A 20969-nucleotide genomic window follows, 5' to 3' on the forward strand; every position below is an offset into this window, starting at 1 on the left:
GCAGGACAGATTGAGCAATGATGATACATGGAAAGATCAGATTCAATCTAGTACAATTTGTCTGATTCGTGGACAGCTTAGAGATTTTGTTTCAGAAAGAGATTGCCCAGGAAGAGTACTGGGTAGCCTAACAGTTATCAAAGAGCATTGATTAAGCATGTCAGCCTAAACAGAGGCTGCTAGTGACATAGCACAGAGCTCTAACTTCATTCCTGTCCTGTTCAATATTTCTATCAGTGACTTGAATGAAGACAGAGGAAGAATGATTATCAAGCATGTGAATGACAAAAAAACTTGGAAGGATAACTAATATACTGGATAACAAAATTAGGACCCAAAAGTGCCCCCCCAAAACCAATCATAATGTATTTTTCCCTATTATATTTCAAATTCAGCAATTAAGTTGAAATAAATAAATTATTATAGGATAGAGAGACTTGGATTAATAGTTCACATGGAAAAGATTTAGTTTATCAAGGGAATCATCAATCAACCATGTGATAATTTTTTTTAAAAAACATAATCTTGGCTTACTAGGTGACACAGTGTGATAGAGCATTGGATCTAGAGTCAGAATAGACCTGAATTCAAATCCAGCCTCAGACACTTACTAGATATGGGACCCTAGGCAAGTCACTTAACCTGTCTATAGTTTCCTCATCTGCAAAATAGGGATAATATCACCTACCTCCTACCACTACTGTGAAGATCAAATGAGATATTTGTAAAGCTTATACAAATGTTATAAGGTCACATTAATATTTAATTGTTGAATTTGTTATTGTTCAATCGTGTCCTGTGGGGGTTTTTTGTTTGCTAGTTTTGGGGGTTTTTTTGGTAAAGATACTAGAGTGGTTTGCCATTTCCTTCTCCAGTTCATTTTACCTATGAGGAAACTGAGGCAAACAGGATTAAGTGATTACCTGGAGTCCCATATCTAGTGTCTGAGGCTGGATTTGAATTCAGGTCTATCTTGACTCCAGGTCCAATGTTCTATCACACTGTGTCACCTAGTAAACTAAGATTACATTTTAAAAAAATTATATCACATTGTTGACTGATGATTCATACAGCTAGTAAGTGTATAAGGCAGAATTTGAACTCAGGTACTCCTGACTCCAGTCATATATACAAACATACTCACATGTATGAAATATATATACTCATATGAAACAAATATACATACTCATGATTATGAAACAAATATACATATTCATACATATGAAACAAATATACTCATACATGTGAACCAAATATACGTATTCATACATATGAAATATATATATTCAAAGGATCAATTCACATATAATTTAGTCAGAGCTTGAATTCTATCTACTCCCGCCCTGCCCCCTTATCACTGATGAAGAAACTAAGGTCCAGTGACTTGCCCAAGGTCACATAGGTAGAAAGCCGCTGTGTCGGGATATGAACCCAAGATTTCTGCTGTTAAATTCAGTGCTCTTTCCATTATGCCAAGGTGCCACCACAGAGAGCTTATATTCTGGGAGACAGATTATTAATAAAGCTTCAGTGAACCTTAATCACAGATTTCGCTCCACCTCTTGCCCTTGACCTGAAAACGCTTCTGGTTCCGAAAGGCCGTGCACATCCCGTTAGTAGGGTTGGGAAGATCTTCACCCCAATGTCCACCTCCCTTTAACCGAACCGAGGTAGACCGGGGCGGCGGACAGAGAGGGAAGGGAAGAGGGGGGGTGAGGGAGGAGCCTCCAGGGGCGGAGAGCCAGCTGTTCAGTGTCTCCTGGCACAGCACTGAGTCTGTTGGCGGCAAACAGCACTAAGACCCATCTTCCGGGCAGGCAGGTGCAGAGAGGGAGGGGAGAACGCCAGTGGAGCCGCGGCAGGCGCGTGGGTGTGCGCCCAGGAAGAGGCGAGGTTTGGGAATTACAACATCAACAACAGCCCCCCAAAAAGGAGTCGTGCCACCGCCGGCCAGGCCATGCTGCCTCGGGCGGCTGCTCCACGGGCCGGGGAGGTGTCTTGGGCCGCGGTGCAGCAAAGCCCATCAGGCGGAGTCCACTGAACCTGGGACGGACTGCTGGAGCGAAAAGGACTCTGGAGAGCGAGGGGCACAGCACTTCGTTTGCATCCTTCCTGCCTTCCTTTCCCTTCTCCATCGTCTCCGTCCTCCTTTGCTCCTCCTAGGTTCTGTCCCGAGCGACCCGGGCGGCTTCGCACGCAGCCTCGGTGCTCCGTCTATCCCCGGGCCTGCAGCCATGGCCTGGGCTCCCCCGGGCAGCGGGACGCGGGGCCAGCAGGTGCAGTGGCTGGGGCTGCCTTTGCTGCTCGTCATGTGGCTGCTGGGCCAGGCAGCCGGCGGACAGCGCTCGGCGCCGCTGGCCGAGCTGCGCTCGTCCATCTCGGGCGTGGAGGAGCTGCTGGAAGAGTTCCGCAAGCAGCTGCAGCAGGAGCCGCCGGCGCGGGAGCCGGACGAAAGCGACGACAACCGCGAGCGGCCGCAGCAGCGAGCCGGGGCGGAAGCCGGCTGCCCTGGCGGCGGCTACACGGTCAAGCCCGACTCCATCATCCGCACCAAGGACTCGCTCGACGCCGGGGCCACCTTCCTAACGGCGCCCGCCGCAGTACGGGACTGGCAGCAATGCGTGGCCGCGTGCTGCGCCGAGCCCCTCTGCACCGTGGCGGTGGTGGAGCTGCCCCAGCCCCAGGACAACGGCGACCTGAACTGCTACCTTTTCAACTGCACCCACCGCGGCCGTAACGTCTGTAAATTCTCGCTGCACCGAGGTTATAACAGCTACAGCCTGAGCCCGGCCACCGAGAGCCACCGCAACACCACTCCCCGCTCCGGAGGGCCTCCGGGAGGCAGCAGAGGCAGGCCGGCTGCTCCCTTGGGATCCTGGAAAAAGCCGCTGCAAAGCTCGACTTCGGCTGCCGAAGCTGCCTCCGCAGCCTCATCTCTACCCCAGGGTAAGAGCACGTCTTCAAAGAGCCTCTGGCATTCCTTTCCCTTTTCCCTTCCTGTTCCCGGGCTATGAGTTCTCTGTTACCGGTGGTCGGAGGATAGCTTGATACTTTTCCACTACCCTCCTTATCTGCGTCGTCCTTTCCCTTCCTTTATCAGGAGTCTGTCTTGCCTTACTGGCTCTCAAACCAAGTAGAAGCTGAATGGCCGTGGGACACATGGCCAGCTCAGAAAGTGAGCAGAAGTGTGTGTATGTGTTTTGCTTTGTTTTCCAGTTTTCTGTTTGTTTTCCAACTAGACTATCTCTAAGTGAATAAATAGTTGGCTATTCAGGGAGAAGTTCGGAGACTTTCCATCATTACGGTGGTTTCAGTGAAACACTGAGTGTGGACTAGCAAATAGCAAACCAGCACTACCAGATGGTCCTGGGTTTTGTTGAAAAACCCCTGGGAGTTTAAAGAATTAAATGAAATTAGGTTTTTAAATGAAGCAGAAAAAAAACAAACACACCCACAATCCTGTTTTTTAGCGAATGGTGCCTGTGTGTTAGATAGGACAGGGTTGAAGTTGTTCCAAGTGCAAATGTAGTTGAGCTGCCTTATGTGATTACAGCTGATTTTCATAATATCCATTGCCTTTTTAAAATATGCCTCTCGTGATTCCACCTGTAATTGTTCCCAGCAGGGAAGGAAAACGTGTACCTCATTTTGGTAACGGCCTACCAGCTGTTATTCTTTTGTTGAAGTGAGAGGACGGTACTTGAGTAAATAACAGTAACAGAAATCGCAAGTCAGGGTTTTTTTTAACGCCTTTAAAATTACAACTAATTCTTTATTTCATGCACACTTTAGCATTCTCCGTTTAGCTATGAATAAGCATTAAGACACATACACGAGACTGTCCTGGAAGGAAAAAAAACGTTAGGAAGGGAACAAACCCATGATTGCACTTTTACAAAAATATGTCGAGTGTGAGTGTGTTGAATCATATTCTCTTCCATTGGACCTCGAATCACAAAACAGAAGGCAACCGAGAAGACCCTACTGAGAAGGGAAATGAAGGCAAGAAAAAAAAATCACTTTCTTAACTTAAAAGGAAATGGATCTGAGTTTCACACCAACCTTGAAAATTTAAGGAGAATAAAGAACTGAATCTTAACAAGTTGAGGGAGTCATAGATCTGGAAGTACAAGGGAGCTGAGAGGCCATTTAGTCCATCCTCCTCTTTTAAAGTTGAAGAAACTGAAGCCCAAAGGCAGGTTTTTAGACCCTAGTGCCGATGTTCATTTCACTTTTTGTTGTTAAGCTATTGCTTTTTTTCAGTTTTGTTCAATTCTTTGTGACTCCATTTGAGGTTTTCTTGGCAGAGATCCCAGCTCATTTTACAGATGAGGAAACTGAAGCAAGCAGGGTTAAGTGACATGCCCAGGGTGACACAGCTAGTAAGTGTCTGAGGCTAGATTTGAACTCAGGAAGATGAGTCTTCCTGACTGTACACTGTGCCACCTAGCTGCCCCAAATTCCACATTGCTATCTCATTTCTGGAAGACACATTGAGAGGTCACCTAGTCCATTGCTCTGACTTTAGGATATACTACACTTAAAACTTTTCTTTGCGGATAAGAATCTTCTTCTTTTCTGAAAAAATGTTATTCTATAACTTTCCTCTTTTATATCATGTTTCACAATATCTATTTCATTATATTCTTTTCTCCTGGAAGTTAGTGAATAATCTCATCTACTTAAAGACCTATTCTCGTACTTCTTACCTGTAGTCTAGTTCCATTTCAATCATCAAATGTATAGTGAGCTCTCAGGCCTTAGCTTTGTTTTATAATCCATTAATATTCTTTTTTTTTTACTCTTATGAATAATTTCAAAGTTTTTTGTTAGGTGTTTTTTTGGTTGGGTTTTTTTTTCTTTTTAGTTTTGGCTTTTAGAATTGTGCCATCAAAGGTCTGAGCCTAGTACTAGCCATGGTTCCAAAATTCTATGCCCATTTTTGCATCTTACTGTCATGCTTGCTTTTTCTTAACTGCACAATTGATGGGTAACTTGTCAAACATCCTTCTCAGAAGCCAACTTGAAATTACTAAAGCACCAGTCTGACCACATCACTCCCCCACTCAAGTATCTTCAGTGACTCACTCTTACCAAAAGGGTATAAAATGCAAACTCCTCTGTTTGGCATTTAAAGCCCTTCACCATATGGTTCCAGCCTACTGTTCCACACTTCTTACACATTACTCTCCTTCCTGAACTGTGAGTTCCAGCCAAGTGACCTGCTTGCTGTTCCCTGTACATGACATTCCATATCTTTTCTCTGCACTTTTATACAAACTTTCCCCTCATACCTGGAATATATGGCCTTCTCATCTCTGCTTCCCAGAATCCCTACCTTTCTTCACTCTCAGCTCATGTTTCATCCCCTAAAAGAAGCCTATCTGGAGTCCCACCTACCCACCCAGTTACTAGTACCCTTCCCTCAGAAATTACTTTGTAAATATATTTTGCATTAAAATTTCTATGTATGTATTGCTTCATATCCCCAACAGAATATGAACTCCTCAAGTGTAAAGACCCTTTCAGGGTTTGTTTGTTTACTTGTGTCTTCAGTGGCTAGCTAGTGACTGGCATTTAATAGGTGCTTAATAAAAGTTTATTCAATTAAATGAATTAAATAAAAACCCCCACTTCCCCCTCTACTTTTTTTGTGCTATACTTGACACACCTCATCTTCCTATATATTGTATTTATACTACTTAATTTTTCTTCCCCCAGTATCCTATACTGTGCATATCCCTTTGCACTTTGTTCTGTTTATTTATGAGGACTTTTAATTTTCTCTTTGAATGATAGCTGGCCTTTCTTTTCTTGAAATTCTGAACACCTGCCATTTTTATAATTTGTTTCCTGAAGGTTGCCTTCTTGCTTCAGATACTTAACTAATCCCTTCCTTTTGTAAATATTTCATCAAGAGATTTATCTCTTACATTCTGCACAACAACCACATGTAAGTCCCTTAACCCTCTCTGAGTCTGGTCCCTGTATATGACATTCTTTCTCTTTTCTTTGCACTTTTATATAAGCTTTTCCTCATGCTTGGAATGCATGGCCTTCTCATTTCTGCTTCATAGAAGTCCTACCTTTCTTCAAGGTCAGCTCATGTGCCACCCCTAAAGGGAGCTTGTCTTGAGTCCCTTCTACCCACCCAGTTGCTAATACCCTTCCCTTAGGAATATGTAAAATGATAGACTTGATTCCTAAAGCTCTAAATCTATGAGTCATCTTCTATTTAATTTTTTTTTGGGTGAGGCAATTGGGGTTAAGTGACTTGCCCAGGGTCACACAGCTAGTAAGTGTCAAGTGTCTAGTATGAAGCCAGATTAAAACTCAGGTCCTCCTGACTCCAGGCCTGGTGCTCTATCCACTCTTCCACCTAGCTTTCCCTCTTCCATTTAACCTTTTTTTTTCTTCCATTTAATCTTAAAAATATGTTTGATCCATTAATGACCTGCTACTTTAATTTTCTAACTGTCCTCATGGTAATTGCCACTAGGCTCTTTGCCTTAGTAGCTTTGCTTAATTGCCCCCAAGGTTTAGTATACCAAGACTACAATCATCTCCTACCAAAATTTTTCCAGTAGAGATTCACTCTGACTAACCTTTCTTTCTTCTTTTCTCTTCCTTCCTTCCTTCTCTTCTTTTTTTCTAAACCATGGAGTTAGTATCTTTATCTTTAATGTACAAAAATCATTGAATATTAGAGCAGGAAGGAATCTTAAGATCACCTAAGCCCACTTTCTCATTTTACATATTAAGAACTTGAAGCCAAGAAAGGTTAAGGCCACTTGCCCAAGGCCACACAGTTAGTTAGTGGCAGAATGGGGGTAGAATCCAAATCTCCAGGCTCCTAGTCCATTTTGCCTGTCTTTCCTGAGCCTTCCATCCCTCCTAAATAATCTGTATACCTCCAGTCCAAGAATATTGTCACATCTCAATTAGATCAAATCCAGTTGAGCTGTCATCTTCCATAGCACAGGCAGACTAGTTTACGAACACTTGACTTTATCTATATAGCCCCCGTTCAGAATGTCTGAGGGAAGGAGTAACCAGAACGGTATCAATTCTCATGTAGATGTACAGATATAGAGGGGTGCCTTCCAGGGAAGGTTGTAAGGAAGTAACCAAACATGACTTTCTGAGACAAAGCCTAAGGATATAGAGCTAGAAACTGACAAGTCTGGAGTTTTGAAGATATAAATAATCCCCTTCAATTCTTTGCATGTAACTTACTCCCAACTACTCTTTATCATATCTGTGATCCCAATTCTGTGGAGGAGATTATGAAGGGGAGGGATTTTTTTCTTGTTGGGAGGGTGTGTAGATACCTCAGGTAAAACTTTTTTTTTTTCTGAAAAGGAATAATATTGACTCTGGGAACCCAGCCTTGGGCATATAAAGAGCATGAGAAATTTTAGGGAATGGGATTGACTTTGTAGAACTAAAGAGTCAATGAGAAGGATCTATGGAAGAGATGGGTATATACTTAATATATGTATTTTCACTGAAGTTGGGAGTAAGCTACTCTTATAAGCTGTTAAAATTTTGCCGAATTCCATATCAGTCTCTTTTTAGTTTGTTGTTTTAATCCCTGTACACAGTGGAAATAACACTGGATCTGAAGTCAGAGAATTTGGATTCAAATTCCACCTGTCATTTGTTATCTATGTGATCATAAGGCAAGACACCCAACTTACTTGGGCCTCTCCTCATCTGTAAAATGAGTAGGTTGCAAGAGAGAGAATGTCTAAGGTCCCCTTCCACTCCAAATCTGTGATCCCATGATCCTGCCTTGTAATTAGGAAGGTTAGGATTTAGGTGTCTAAATTTACATGTCTCCTCCAACACATATTGGCTTCTTCACAATCCTGAGCAAATCACTTAACAAGTCCGTATCCACCACTATAAGTTGCAGAGTGAACTCTGATTTGCATTGGCAGAAGAAGCTTCCTTAAGAGGAACTCCCTACTCCAATGAAATCACAAGTTGTATTTTTTTTTTAAGTTTCCTGGTAATAACTAGTTTAGAAGTCTAAGGAAGTGGTCTTCCTTGTTTACTTCCAAGACACCTGGATAGCCAAGAAGTTGGAAACTCTTCATTCCCACTTTGTCCCTTTCATCTGGGAGATGTAGGTGAAAGGAACACAGAATCAAAAAAGGAAGAGTGATATTGTTAGTAAAGGGGGAGAAAAAAAGGCAAGGCATGCAATACACAGAAAGTGGAACTACAGAGAGTAAACTGATTGAGAAGTGTTTTAGGGATAAAACATAAATGAGGGTAAAGAGAACTGTTATTCCCATTCAGCAGAGAAACTAGCCTTTTTGATTTCAACCCTCTTTGCCAGCAAAATGGAGGGGGAATGTATTCCAGGTGTGCCTACTTACAACCTGGAATGTGTCTTTCCACAGAAACAATATGCTAAAAGGGGGTCACTAGTAAATTAGTTTTAATGGACCTTGGTGAGCCAGCCTGGAAACTAAGCCACCATTTAACAACCCATTTGAACCGGAATCCAATTTTCCTATAAAAATAATCTATTGATGTTCAGTGAGTGCCATCAGGCTATTGTATCTCTATTCCTTCTTGGGCTTTATTTCATAACCTGTATTAATAATTAATTAATTCTCTATCTTGTATCTCTATTCCTCCTTGGGCTTTATTTCATAACCTGTATTAATAACTAATTGGATCAGGACCAAGATTTTTCCCCTTATCTACTTCCTCATCCAGAATTCAACCAGTGTAGGAACTCTCAAAGACTTACCCAGGCTAAAAAAGATGTAATCAAAAACAGTAAAAGAAATTCTAAGTTTATATGGATGGATTTCTGTTAATTGTGTTTACTCAGACAGATCTGGGAAAATATGGATTTTCTTTTTGTCAGACAGGTGATGTGGAAAGTGATGCCTCTTTGACCAAGACCTCAAGACCCTCATTAGGATATAGCTCAGCCCCTCCTTGTAATATTCATTCTCTCATTACTTATTGGCCAATCAGAGTTGGTTGCTACCCTCAGGAATACCCACTCTTCCAAGGGTATATCAACTGTGAACCCACCATCATGAGGGGTCTTTGGCATTCAAGAGTGCTACTGACCTCATTTTATTACTAAATATGCTAGCCTTATTAATAAAGTGATTACATTACCCAGAAACTCTCTCTCTCTCAAACTTTTCAAACATCATACCTTTATCAAGATTTCTTTTCACTTCTTCCTGGAAGCTTTCCCCTTTTCAATAACTTTGTGCATCATTCTTCTCTAATTTGTCCCACCCCCCACTCACCCTATTCTAAAACTAGTTACCTTTATCTTTTATTTAATAGAGAGAAAAGAATAGAACCAGACAAGTGAACAACCCTGAAAGCTACAAACTGATATTATTATATACTTAAAAAGAAAAGCCAGCTGTACATAATAGAGAACTGAAGGTTCACGTTTCATGTTTTTTTGTTCTTCCATGTATACACTAATGCCCATTCTATTTAGTGTTTGTTAAATTCAGAATGAAAACAAAAATTAATAAAATAAGAACTAGTTAGCCTCCTGCTAAAAACATTCTTTTCTGATCAGATAAACTTCATCACTGCTGAGCAGTCCCTCCTTCCAGAGACTGGAGGACACATGTGAAATCAGTTTTTGATTCCTGTCCTTTCCTCTAGTGCCAAGGGTTCTTTACCTTTTTTATGTCATAGATCCACTTGGCAGTCTGGTGAAGCCTATAGACCCCTTCTCAACCTGATTTTAAGTGTATAAGATAAAATTTAGAGAGTTGCAAAGGAAACCAATTATGTTCACACACAGTTCTCAAAATTTTTAAGTTCATGGTCACATGGGGCATCTAGTTGGTGCAGTGGATAGAGTACCAGCCCTGGAGTTAGGAGGACCTAAATTCAAATCCAGCCTCAGACGCTTAGCAGCTGTGTGACACTGTCTCAAAATCCCGATTGTCTCAAAGAAAAAAAAAGTTCATGGACATTCTGAAATTTATCCATGACCCTGTTGGGGGTTGGTGGATGCCAGGTTAAGAATACCTGCTCTATGGTCCTATGGCCCCCGTTTCATCTTCTCAGCATTTGATATGGCTCTGTTATCTGTGCCTACCTGAATAAGTTACATAGGACAAAAACCTTTTTTTCTCCTCATTAAACTATATTCAAAATAGATATGTTGTAGATATATCAAGTAATAGCTATTTAATATATTCATCATGTAACATTCAGGTTGTGTTTTTATTTGTTTATTTACTTATGTGTTGTTGACACAGTAGATTCCTTATCCTCTGGAAATTTATTGTATTATTGTATGTGCCAATCATTTATAACCACAGATGTTCTAAACTTTGTCTCTGTCCCATTGCATAGCACAATGCTGTGAACATAGAGTATTGGTGAGAACTGTGTGTGAACATAATTGGTTTCCTTTGCAACTCTCTGAATTTTATCTTATACACTTAAAATCAGGTTGAGAAGGGGTCCATAGGCTTCACCAGACTGCCAAGTGGATCTATGACATAAATGAGGTTAATAAATGTTTTTTTTAATTGAATCAATGAGATAGAGATACACTGTGTTCCTGGATATAAAGATCTAGAAAGAAGTGTACAGTTATCCCTTCCACATAACAGGAACCCCTTTCCTCCCCTACATCTGGAAAATTTGCATAAAAACGTTTAGCTCTCCCTTCTTACCAGAGAAGTCTGAATTATTATGGTATTAAAAGACAAAATATGTTGATATTATACTACACTATGTGTAGATTTTATGCACTTCTGAGTTTCTAACCTTTTTCAGTGTCATCTGTTGGCCTTCATGTGTCATCTGTGGATTCCGCAAAACTCCCAAAAAATTCCCATTTAATTTCTTATGCCAATCTGCAATGTATTGAAAACTCGGGGGGGGGGGGGAGTTGCAATGTGGAGAAGAGATGTCTGTATTTTTTTTAAAGTTTAGATTTGATTAATATATGCCTTCCTAAAGCATAGTTCCAACCATGTCACTCCCAGCTCAGAAACCTTTAATGGCTTCCTGTTTCCCCTAGGATAAAATAGAAGTCTTTGCATTTAAACCCTTTCACAATCTGGCTCCAGCCTACCTTCTCAAGCTTATTTTGCATAAATCCTTTTTATATATGCTACCTTTCAGCCAAACTGGCCTACTTGCTATTCCTAGAACTCAGCATTCCATCTCCCTACTCCACACCTTGTCATTTGGCCTTACCTCATTCCTGGAATGCATTTTCTCCTCATCTTCCATTTTTAGAATCTTTTGCTTCCTTTCAGTCTCAGCTAATGGGATACCTCCTCAGGGGAGCATTTCCAGACTCCCTTCCTCACCTTCAAATTGTTAGTGTTCTCTACCTATTCGAATGACCTAGTGTTTATTTATCTCTTTACTTGATGCATCCCCCAAAAGAATGTGAGCCCCTTGAAAGCAGGAACTGATTTGTGGTTGTGGTGGTGGTTTATTTGTATTCCCAGAGCCCAGCACAAGTCCTGCACATTAGGTACTCAAAAAGTATATGTTCAAATTTATTAAGCTGGCCATGTTAGCATAATGGGAAAAGATAAATAAGGGGCAGCTAGGTGGCACAGTGGATAGAGCACTGACCCTGGAGTCAGGAGGACCTGAGTTCAAATCCTGTCTCAGACCAGACACTTGATATTTACTAGCTGTGTGACCCTGGGCAAGTCACTTAACCCCAACTGCCTCAAAAAAAAAATTAATAAATAAATATAAGTGAAAACATACCAGAGGGGAAAAGACCAAAACTGATGTACTTTGAGCAAGTTCAAAGGAAAGGGAGTGAGGGAAGCATGCCGAAGAAATTAAAATAATTTCCTTGGACAAAAAGAAATTCTAGGGTGACATGTTTTCTAAATCATTTTGTCCACATGATGTTTCTGACCTTAAAATATATTAATGGAACTATAAATGCTATCCCTGGGAGTCTGGGGACATAGAATTTTATCTCAGGATAAAAGGGAGTTGGGGTCATTTTGGAGCAAAACAGAAGAAATTAAGCCTATTTTATGATTGTTGGCTGCCTAATTTAACATTTAACATTTTAGAAGGTAGGGGAAATATCATTAGCATTGACATTTGGTTCTCATGCAATGCCTCCACCTCTACCATCAACAGAGTTCCTGGTGCAGCATGGGAAATAACATAGGTAACAGAAAATTTAAAGAATTCTTGAAATATGATTAGTTAGAAATTTTAAGAATAACAAAATTCTCCTTATATCTGTAAAATATCTTTAGTGTTCCATTAGTAGGAAAAGTACTGGTAGGATTAAATGAATAATGTAATTATTTATTTTCCTTAAGCATACCAAATTAAAGAGGTCATTAAGAGGTATCAATTAAAATTGTCTTGAAGCTGTGAGTAATGTCCTTTCCACAAGAAGAGTTTCTAATTTTTCCTGAAAAACTAAAGAGGTGAATGAAAACATGATTTTTGTTTAGGAAGCAAAAGCTTTTCTTCTTCTTTTCATCTTTTTCCCACCCACAGCTGACTCCTGCTTTGACACATAGTGTTCACTGTAGTTTTGCAATTTTGTAACCCACCGAAAGTACATTTTACAAGTACTTTCAATAAAGCAGATTTAAGGTGACAATGGTTTATAGCATATCTCAAAAATATTTTCTTCATTTAGCCAGAATAGTTATAATTTATCACTCATAACTTACCTCAGTTTCAACAACTATTTTTAATGGGAATATGTTAGAAAAACAAACATTCAGCTCCATTAAACTGCAGTAATATAAAATCTAAATTGAATGGTATTTTTCCTGTTCAACAGCTAGGTTAAATGCCTGTGCCATAAATGATTGACGTTCCGCTAGATCTCCCTGGTAATACTCATTCATTTTAAGCTGAATGTTGAAATGTCATTCTTGTTCTGAGTAGGAAGGTTCTGAGTCTTTTTAAATGATGCTCTGTCATGTATTCTACCTAAAGGTGAACTAAGGAGCACACCTGCCTTCCTTAGCTCAATAATCAGAGGATGTAAATGAATGAATAGATCAACAAGCATTTATTAAATGTCTATGTGCCAGTTCCTGTGACTACAAATGCAAAGAATAATAAAACTAACAGCATTTATGTAGTATTTTAAGGTTTGCTAAGTGATTTATAAATATTATTTCATTTTATCTTCACATCAGCCCTGAGAGGTAGATGCTATGAGTAGCCCCATTTTATAGATGAAAAAACTGGGACTGAGAGCAGATGAAAGAATACTTGTGCCCAAGAAACTCACATTCTATTGCATGTCATTTAAAGAACTAGAGAATTTCAGAGATGGAGGAACCTCAGAAGTTATCTATTCCAACCTGTTCCTGAACGAGACTCCTATCTACAACATAAATGAAAAGCAGTCATCTACCCTTCACCTGAAGACTAAGGATGGGAACACACTCTCCCAAGCTAACCAGTTACATTTTTGGACATCTCTCATTGTTTTTCCTCCAAGTTCTAGCCCACCATTCCCCCATCCCACCCCCACACACAAGTCTTTCTTTCCTTTCCCATGCTAACATCCTTAATTCCTGCAGCCCTTTAGAATAGACTGTGAAGTATTCAGGCCTTAAGGGTGGAGAAAGCCAGGTAATCTGGATTTTCCCCCAGGGCAAGAATTTGTTTTTGGTTTATCTCAATTCAAAATTGCTGACTCTAATGGTACCGAACATTCCTAAATCATAGAATGTCAGACCTAGAATTGTCCTTAGAGCTAATCTAATCCCCTTAGAGCTAATAATCCCTTTATTTCAACTTTATTGGTTTTTAGCTTTTAGGAAGAGTATATCTGGCTATTTGCAGATAGCATGTGTACCTACAAATGGGGATGTTTCTCTGTATGGGATATAATACAATAAAAGGAAAAGAATCATCATTTTCTTGGATAATAGTATGACTTAGAAAAAACCAAATTATATCTAAATGCCTCTTGTGTAAATTATACTGAGTCATGCTTTCAGACAGTAATTATTTATTTAATAAATGAATAATAATAATTTGAGATCCTTTCAAAAAAAGTGGTCTCCCAGAAGTAGAGCCATACCTGGGAATTCCAGCACCTGGTACAAATTCAGGGAAGGGAGGGGAGGGAATAAATACTTTGGGACACTCCACCACTGTTATTGATCCCACATATCCACATGATGTGAGTCTCTAGGCTAGGATATGGGCAATCCATAACATTATCTAACTACTGTATAGTCAAGCTGGTAGGAGAACATAGGACCAGAAGTGATGATGACAGGAGCCTTGAGGAATGGTACAGAGGGGAGGAAGAGGCATGGCAGTCCTCAGATTAGGCAGTAATGAGGGAAGCCTGTCATCTCCCTCTGTGCCTCACAGTTGTCCCCTGGCTCAACATTGCCCCAAATGACTACTCAACTAGGAAGCCCATGTCCCCACACCATTGTAAGCAACCCAAGGGCAAATCCTCGTTTACCCCGGACTGTTCTGCCTAGAATAAAGCTTTCTTCTGATACTAATAGTATTAAAAATAGTGTTAAATTTTCTCACAAAATAGAATAATTTGCCTGACAAGGCAATTTTGATTAAACATTATAGTTTATTAATTTTCAAAATCTGACTAGTTTTTTTTCCTTCAGATCACATATAGTACAAAAAAAATTCTGATTGTACTCAAATACATCTGAGATCAATATAGTTATTGCCTCCACCAATCCAATCCAGCCTGTGTGACTCTTGTCTGTGTCCTCCCATAAGTTTTCCACCTAACTTAGAAGAGGTCTTCCTAGCTTTCCTTCAACATTGGGAGGATACTAGTTGTGGAAAGTTGAAAATGGGGTTAGCTAGGCTACAGTGCAAATATAGCACAGCTAGAATTAATAAGGAGCTTCCCCCCACCACACACAGGTAGATAATCTTGGATATAGATACAGGTTACTGGGTGAACAACCATCCAAGAAGAAGTAGTCTCCCAAAGAGCAGATAATCGGCCTTCTACTCCTGTCAGAACCTCTAGCTCCTTGTAGGTTGCCTTTACTAGGAAACTGCGCTCACTCTCTGTCCCTGTGAACCATTTCCTACCTCAGTAAATCAACTGTTTATCTACATACTCAGACTCCAAGCACTCCATTGCATCAAATCAGACTCATGCCTAGAACACCAGGAGTTCTCAAGTTGTCCATTTATCATTTCTCACTGTCACCATATTACCAGTCTGTCCATTTTACTTATACACTTCTTGGATGACAACTTCTTCTCCCTTTCTCCTTCATAATTCCTCGTTTATAATGTATCATAATGTTTTCATACCCGCTAGCCTTTGGAGACTAAAGTGTTCCATGACTTGTAGCCATGTAATGCCAATAGAATTTTGTTGTTAGGAAGACTGGACTTTGTTTCATGGAGAATTTTGAGTTTATTAAAGGAACTTCATAATTTTCCAAAAACAATTGATCCCACTTGCTCTTGTTCAATTCTAGGCCCATTTGCAGGCTGTCCAAGATATTTCTACTAATGAGCACTATAGATTATCTATCTAATTTTATATCATGGAATTAAAATGAAGAATAAATATTTTTACTTGGTTTTTACTATGTGATAAATTTAGACCACACTCTTTTGAGTAGTTATGGATCTCATCCCAAAAAATTGGCAATGTTTTAGGTCTTGATACAATTGGCCCCAAAAAAAGGAGCAAAGTGGAAGACTTCACCAATCCATTGGCAATCCCTCTTTGACTTGTCCTCCAGTCTGGATCTCATCCATGTTGGTGGCAAACACTTTAGCAAGCATATATTTCCCAGTTTTATATACTTTACTTGGTTTTAGTGATTACAGGGTCATTGAATAAGGTTATCTTTCTTGTTATATCTTGCCAGGAATCTTGTACAATTTTGGCATGTAAGTGGGAGAAAGCATTTTGGAGACTAGACATGAGAGTAGTATTTGAAAATGAGATAATCACAAAGCATTTATCATGTCTGGCACATAGTAGGCACTTAATAAGTGCTTGTTCCCTCCCCTCTACAGAATAAATTTGGTTATAATCAATAATAAGCAGAGTATTCTTTATGTCTTTATGTCAATTTTGTGATGTTAAAGAATGGTCACCTGTGGAATGTTGCCTGCAAAGCCTGCCTGTTCCCTTCTAATACCTTTATTAAGAATAGCTTCGGGGGCTGCTAAGTGACTCAGTGGATGGAGCGTAAAAAGAGGCTTGAGGAAAGAAAAGAAAGTTTAGAAGAGTTATTGTGGGGAGTGGGATACGGAATTAATTATAGAACAAACAAAGGATAGCTTTGCTGTCTTCAGAGCTCAGTTGAGATTAGATAGCAGTGAAACCATGAGTGGAGTTGTGTAATTTCCTCCAGTTCCATGCAACAAGAACTGGTTTTGATTTGTTTGTTCATTGCTGATAAAATAGCATTTGATTTGGTAGAATAAAAGAATCTTAAATATTTTTCTTCAAAAAAAATGCTTCTCATGTAAACATTAAGATTGCTTGATAGGGACACCTAGGTAGCAGAGTGAATAGAGCACTGGCCCTAGAGTCAGGAGGACTTGAGTTCAAAATCCAACCTCAGACACTTGATAATCACTAGTTTTGTGAGCCTGGGCAAGTCACTTAACCCCTATTACCTTGCAAAAAAAAAAAAAAAAGAATAGCTTTGGTGCATGTATTATTATTCTCAAAGAAATTTTATATAGATGAGAAAGCAGGCATATATAAGTTATTAATTGATGTTCTCTTGATCACTTTTTTGGTTATAATAATGTCTTAGATTTTTTTTCCCCATATCTCTAGGATCTTCTTCAGACAGTTTGAAACTTAGTCTCTCAGGGCCTCACAATTGTTTCATTTGCAGCACAGACCTCCTCTAAATAGACTGAATCTATTCAAGCTGTTTTTTTCCATCTTTGTTCTCTTCATGACATTTCTAACCAAACCAAGCTATAATGTTACAGTGCAACTATGGTTATTCTATAATCTTTGCTAAAGAAAAGGGTTTATTATAAAAATCTCCATACTTCTCTATATTTCATCTGCTTGTTGTCCTCTTTCCAGTTTCATCCTTAGATACCGTCAGGGTTATTTTACTTAGTTGGGTCTCTTGCCAAACTTTCTTCAAATGTATTTTTCCTCTGATAGATTCTATTTTATTTGACAATTCCATTCATTACCTTCCACCTTCATTTTCTAGAATAATTAACAAACATATTCACATTCTTATGGGGTATTAAACATATAAAGACTTGTGACAACTAAGGCAAGTGTTTGGTGACTAAGGCACTTTTTAGGCTGTTTTGGTTCTCTAATCATGGAATCTGATTTACACTGACTAAACTGCTTACGTGAAGTTATTATAATTAAGGTCAATGTCTTTTCTTCCATCCAGATGCTATATCTTGGCACCAAAAACTTATTTCTATAGATTTGACTAGATTGTTTTGATCACATGCAGTGTCTTTTTAAATGTTATTCTTTCTTCTGGCTTTATTATAAGTTTTGATCTTTTCTCTAACAAGTTGGAGTTTTGACTACATATAGACAGCTAAGTAGAGAACTTCAGCTATACACAGGATGATCACACTTTTGATAAAGAAAAAATGCCCACAAGTGTTCTACTTCCATGATCAAAAATTATGAAATTCCTTTATCTGACCACAGCTCGAATTTCATTTCTCTTTATAACTCAGTCTAAATATATTCTTCAACTTCACCCCAACCTCCAATGTTTCCATTCCCCAGTACTATCTGAGGCCATCACCCTGACATTAGTATTATATTCTTTCCTTCTTAATTATGACTCCAGAATTAACCAGTTCAATGTTACACTGTCCTCTACTCCTGATTCTCTTGCCCTAGTGTTTCTCACAGCTTGCTAAACTCCAACCCTGAATCAGTCCCATTGCTTCCTCTACTCCTACTCACATACTAAACGGTGCTGAAAAAAGTCATGCAACTGTGCTGAATGGGCCCAGTACAAATTCATGTTCTCTAATCACAACTAGGCCCTCATTACTGTAAAGTAATTCTTTTACTCCTCCCTAATTGGTTTTTCATCCTATTCTACACAGCAGCTGTTCTAAATCTTTTCTTCTCTTCTCAAGCTTCCCATACCCAGCAGAAGACCTTGCTTCATACATTACTAAGAAAATAAAGGTCATTTACCTTAAGCATCCTCTTCTCTCCTACTCTATCACAAAATTCCTTGCCATCCTCATGCATTCTTTACTTAAGTCCCTGATAAGAGATATCCCTTCTCCTCACCAAGACCAAGTCCATTATTTGTATCCTTGTTCCTTTCCCTCCTGTCCCTTCCAACACATTACCCTCACTATCATACCCTCACTCTAATCTTCAGTGTCTCACTGTCTGCTGTCTTGTTCCCCAATGATTATACACATACCTAGGTCTTCCCTACCTTTAAAATACCCTCGATGCTACCCATCATTTGAAGCTCTCATCCTATGTGCTGACTCCTTTGCATAGCCAGAAAAAGCTATTTATACTCTTTGCTCCTCTTTCCTCACTTATCACTCATTTTTTAACCCCTAGCAACCTATATCCTAACCCTATTATTCATCAGAAACTTCTCTCTCCAAAGTTACCAATGATCTCTTAATTACCAAATCCAATGGCTTTTTCCTCAATCCTCATCCTACTTGACCTCCCTGCAACATTAAACACTATTGACTGTCCTCTGCACAATATTCTCTTCTTTCTGGGTTTTCCAGGTGCTACTTTCTCTTGGTTGTCCTACCACTCCTCAGACTCCTTTGCTGATTAATCATCCCTATCCCACTCCCTAACTGCCCAGATTCTGAGCTAAACTTTGAAGAAGGCTAGGGATTCTACAAGGCAAAGGGGAGGCAATAGTGAATTCTAGCTACGTATATTACAGGTATGTGCAAAGACATAAAGAGGGGAGCTGGGATGTCAAGTGGGCCAGTTTGCCTGGATATAGTATACGTGTAAAGAGTAATGAGGAAGTTAATGAGAAAAAAAGTATGAGAAGGGAGAGTAGTGACATGACCAGACTAGCAGGTGGGGAATGGATTAGAGCAGGGAAAGGCTGGATGTAGGGAGGCTAATTAGGAGGCTACTGCAGGTGTCCAAGCAAAATATGATGCAGACTTTCACTAAAATGATGGCTGTGTGTGTAGAGTGAAGGAGTCAAAAGCAAGATAGACTTTGTAGGTCCTAGGTTCAACCCCCAGCATCTCTTTCAAAAAGGCAGCATGATACTGTGAGAAAGCAATGGATTTGGAGTCAGAGAACCTGAACTCAAGTCTCATCTCTGCCACAAATTGCCAATATGACCCTGGGTAAGTCACTTAATCCCTCTGTGCCTCAGTTCTTCATCTGTAAAATGAAGGTACTGGACTAACTGGCCTCTATGGTCTCTTCTAGTTCTAAATCTAAAATCCTATGAACCTGTTATAAACAAGACGTGGCAACTGACGGGATATATGAAGGGTATGGGATAGAGAGGGCAGCTAGGTGGTGCAGTGGATAGAGATGTGCCTGGAGTCAGGAAGATCCCTCTTCATGAGGTCAAATCTAGCCTCAGATGTTTACTAGTTGCGTGACCCTAAGTAAGTCACTTAACCCTGTTTGCCTCAATTTCCTCATTTGTAAAATGAACTGGAGAATGAAATGGCAAACCGCTGCAGTATCTTTGCCACGAAAACTCCAAATGGGATCACAGAGAGTCAGATACAACTGAACAATAAACACAAGGGATAGAGAAGAGATGAGGTTTACTCTGAAACCAAGAGTGACTGGAAAGATGGTTGTACTTTAGCCAGAAACAGAAATATTAAGACCAAAATAGTAATACTTTCTATTTGTACCATGTTTTTACATACAATATACAAAAAAACAGGTTATAAGTTGTTTTATTTAAACAAAACAAGCTTATATGTTCTACTTTCTGGAAATTTGCAAAATGAAAATTTGGAGTCAGAGGGACAGAGTTCAAATCCCACTTCTGCGTGTATTGCCTTAAGAAAGTGATTTTTAACTTCTCTGTGCCTCAGTTTTTGAATCTATAAAATGATAAAATTAAACTAAATGACCTCTAACATCTCTTTCAGTTCTAAATGTATGATCCTTTGATCTATAACAATAAACAATTATTTTAATGAAACAAGTGTATTATAGTATATCTTAAATTATTTGTTATTATTTTAAAATCTGAAGTTTTTAAACAAAAGCCAAATTACTTCAAGCCAAAAAAGAGAAGATTTAAAATATTGAGGCTTGCAGCTAACTCAGAATTCTTCCTCCTCCTCCTCATTATTTATGTCCTAGAAAAGGATGTGATTTCCTAGCTTACAGTTTATTTTTAGAATGATTTTTTTTCTAGAGGAACAAAACATTCTTTCTATATCTGTGAAGGGCAGCTCTTATTCTTAAATTTGAACATCATCTCAATAAAGTGACACCTTGATCACCCAAAACACCAAGGAAAATATAGGGGTGAAGTATTCTAGGTAAGTAAGATAACCAGACAAACTCCCTGCCTCATAAACAGGCTGTATTGAACGTGATGTGAGCCCCTTGAGAACAGGGACTAGACTCACTTTTTCAGTTCATGTTGCTACTTCATAGCACAGTGCTGGGCACATAATGCATTCTCAAGACATGGCTTTTCATTCATTCATGATTTCAAGGGCAGAGGAGGTGTTGGGTAGGAATGTTTTGAGGAATAACACTATAAACTTGAAGCATTATATAAATGTGAGGTTGTTATTATTTAATAGGGTAGACAGGTAGAACAATATGTTGCTGCAGATGTGTCTTAATATCTGCGAGCTGGGGCAGCTAGGTGGCACAGCAGATAGTGCACCGGCCCTGGATTCAACCTGAGTTCAAATTCGGCCTCAGATACATAACACTTACTAGCTGTGTGACCCTGGGCAAGTCACTTAACCCCATTGCCTAGTGAAAAAAAAATATGTCTGGGAGCTTTCAGGAA

At 39.5% G+C, this 20969-nt stretch overlaps 1 protein-coding gene across 1 annotated transcript in view; it reads left to right on the forward strand.

Moving 5' to 3' along the window:
- Nucleotides 1–2234: 2234 nt before the first annotated feature.
- Nucleotides 2235–20969, forward strand: part of LRP11 (LDL receptor related protein 11) — a 91736-nt gene continuing 73001 nt past the window's right edge. The window contains exon 1 of the mRNA XM_027857978.1: nt 2235–2946. Coding sequence (XP_027713779.1) covers nt 2235–2946 — 712 coding nt within the window. The remainder of the gene's footprint in view (nt 2947–20969) is intronic.

This window comes from Vombatus ursinus, unplaced genomic scaffold (assembly GCF_900497805.2).
Source record: "Vombatus ursinus unplaced genomic scaffold, bare-nosed wombat genome assembly UNPS02012602.1, whole genome shotgun sequence".
Lineage (NCBI taxonomy): Eukaryota > Metazoa > Chordata > Mammalia > Diprotodontia > Vombatidae > Vombatus > Vombatus ursinus.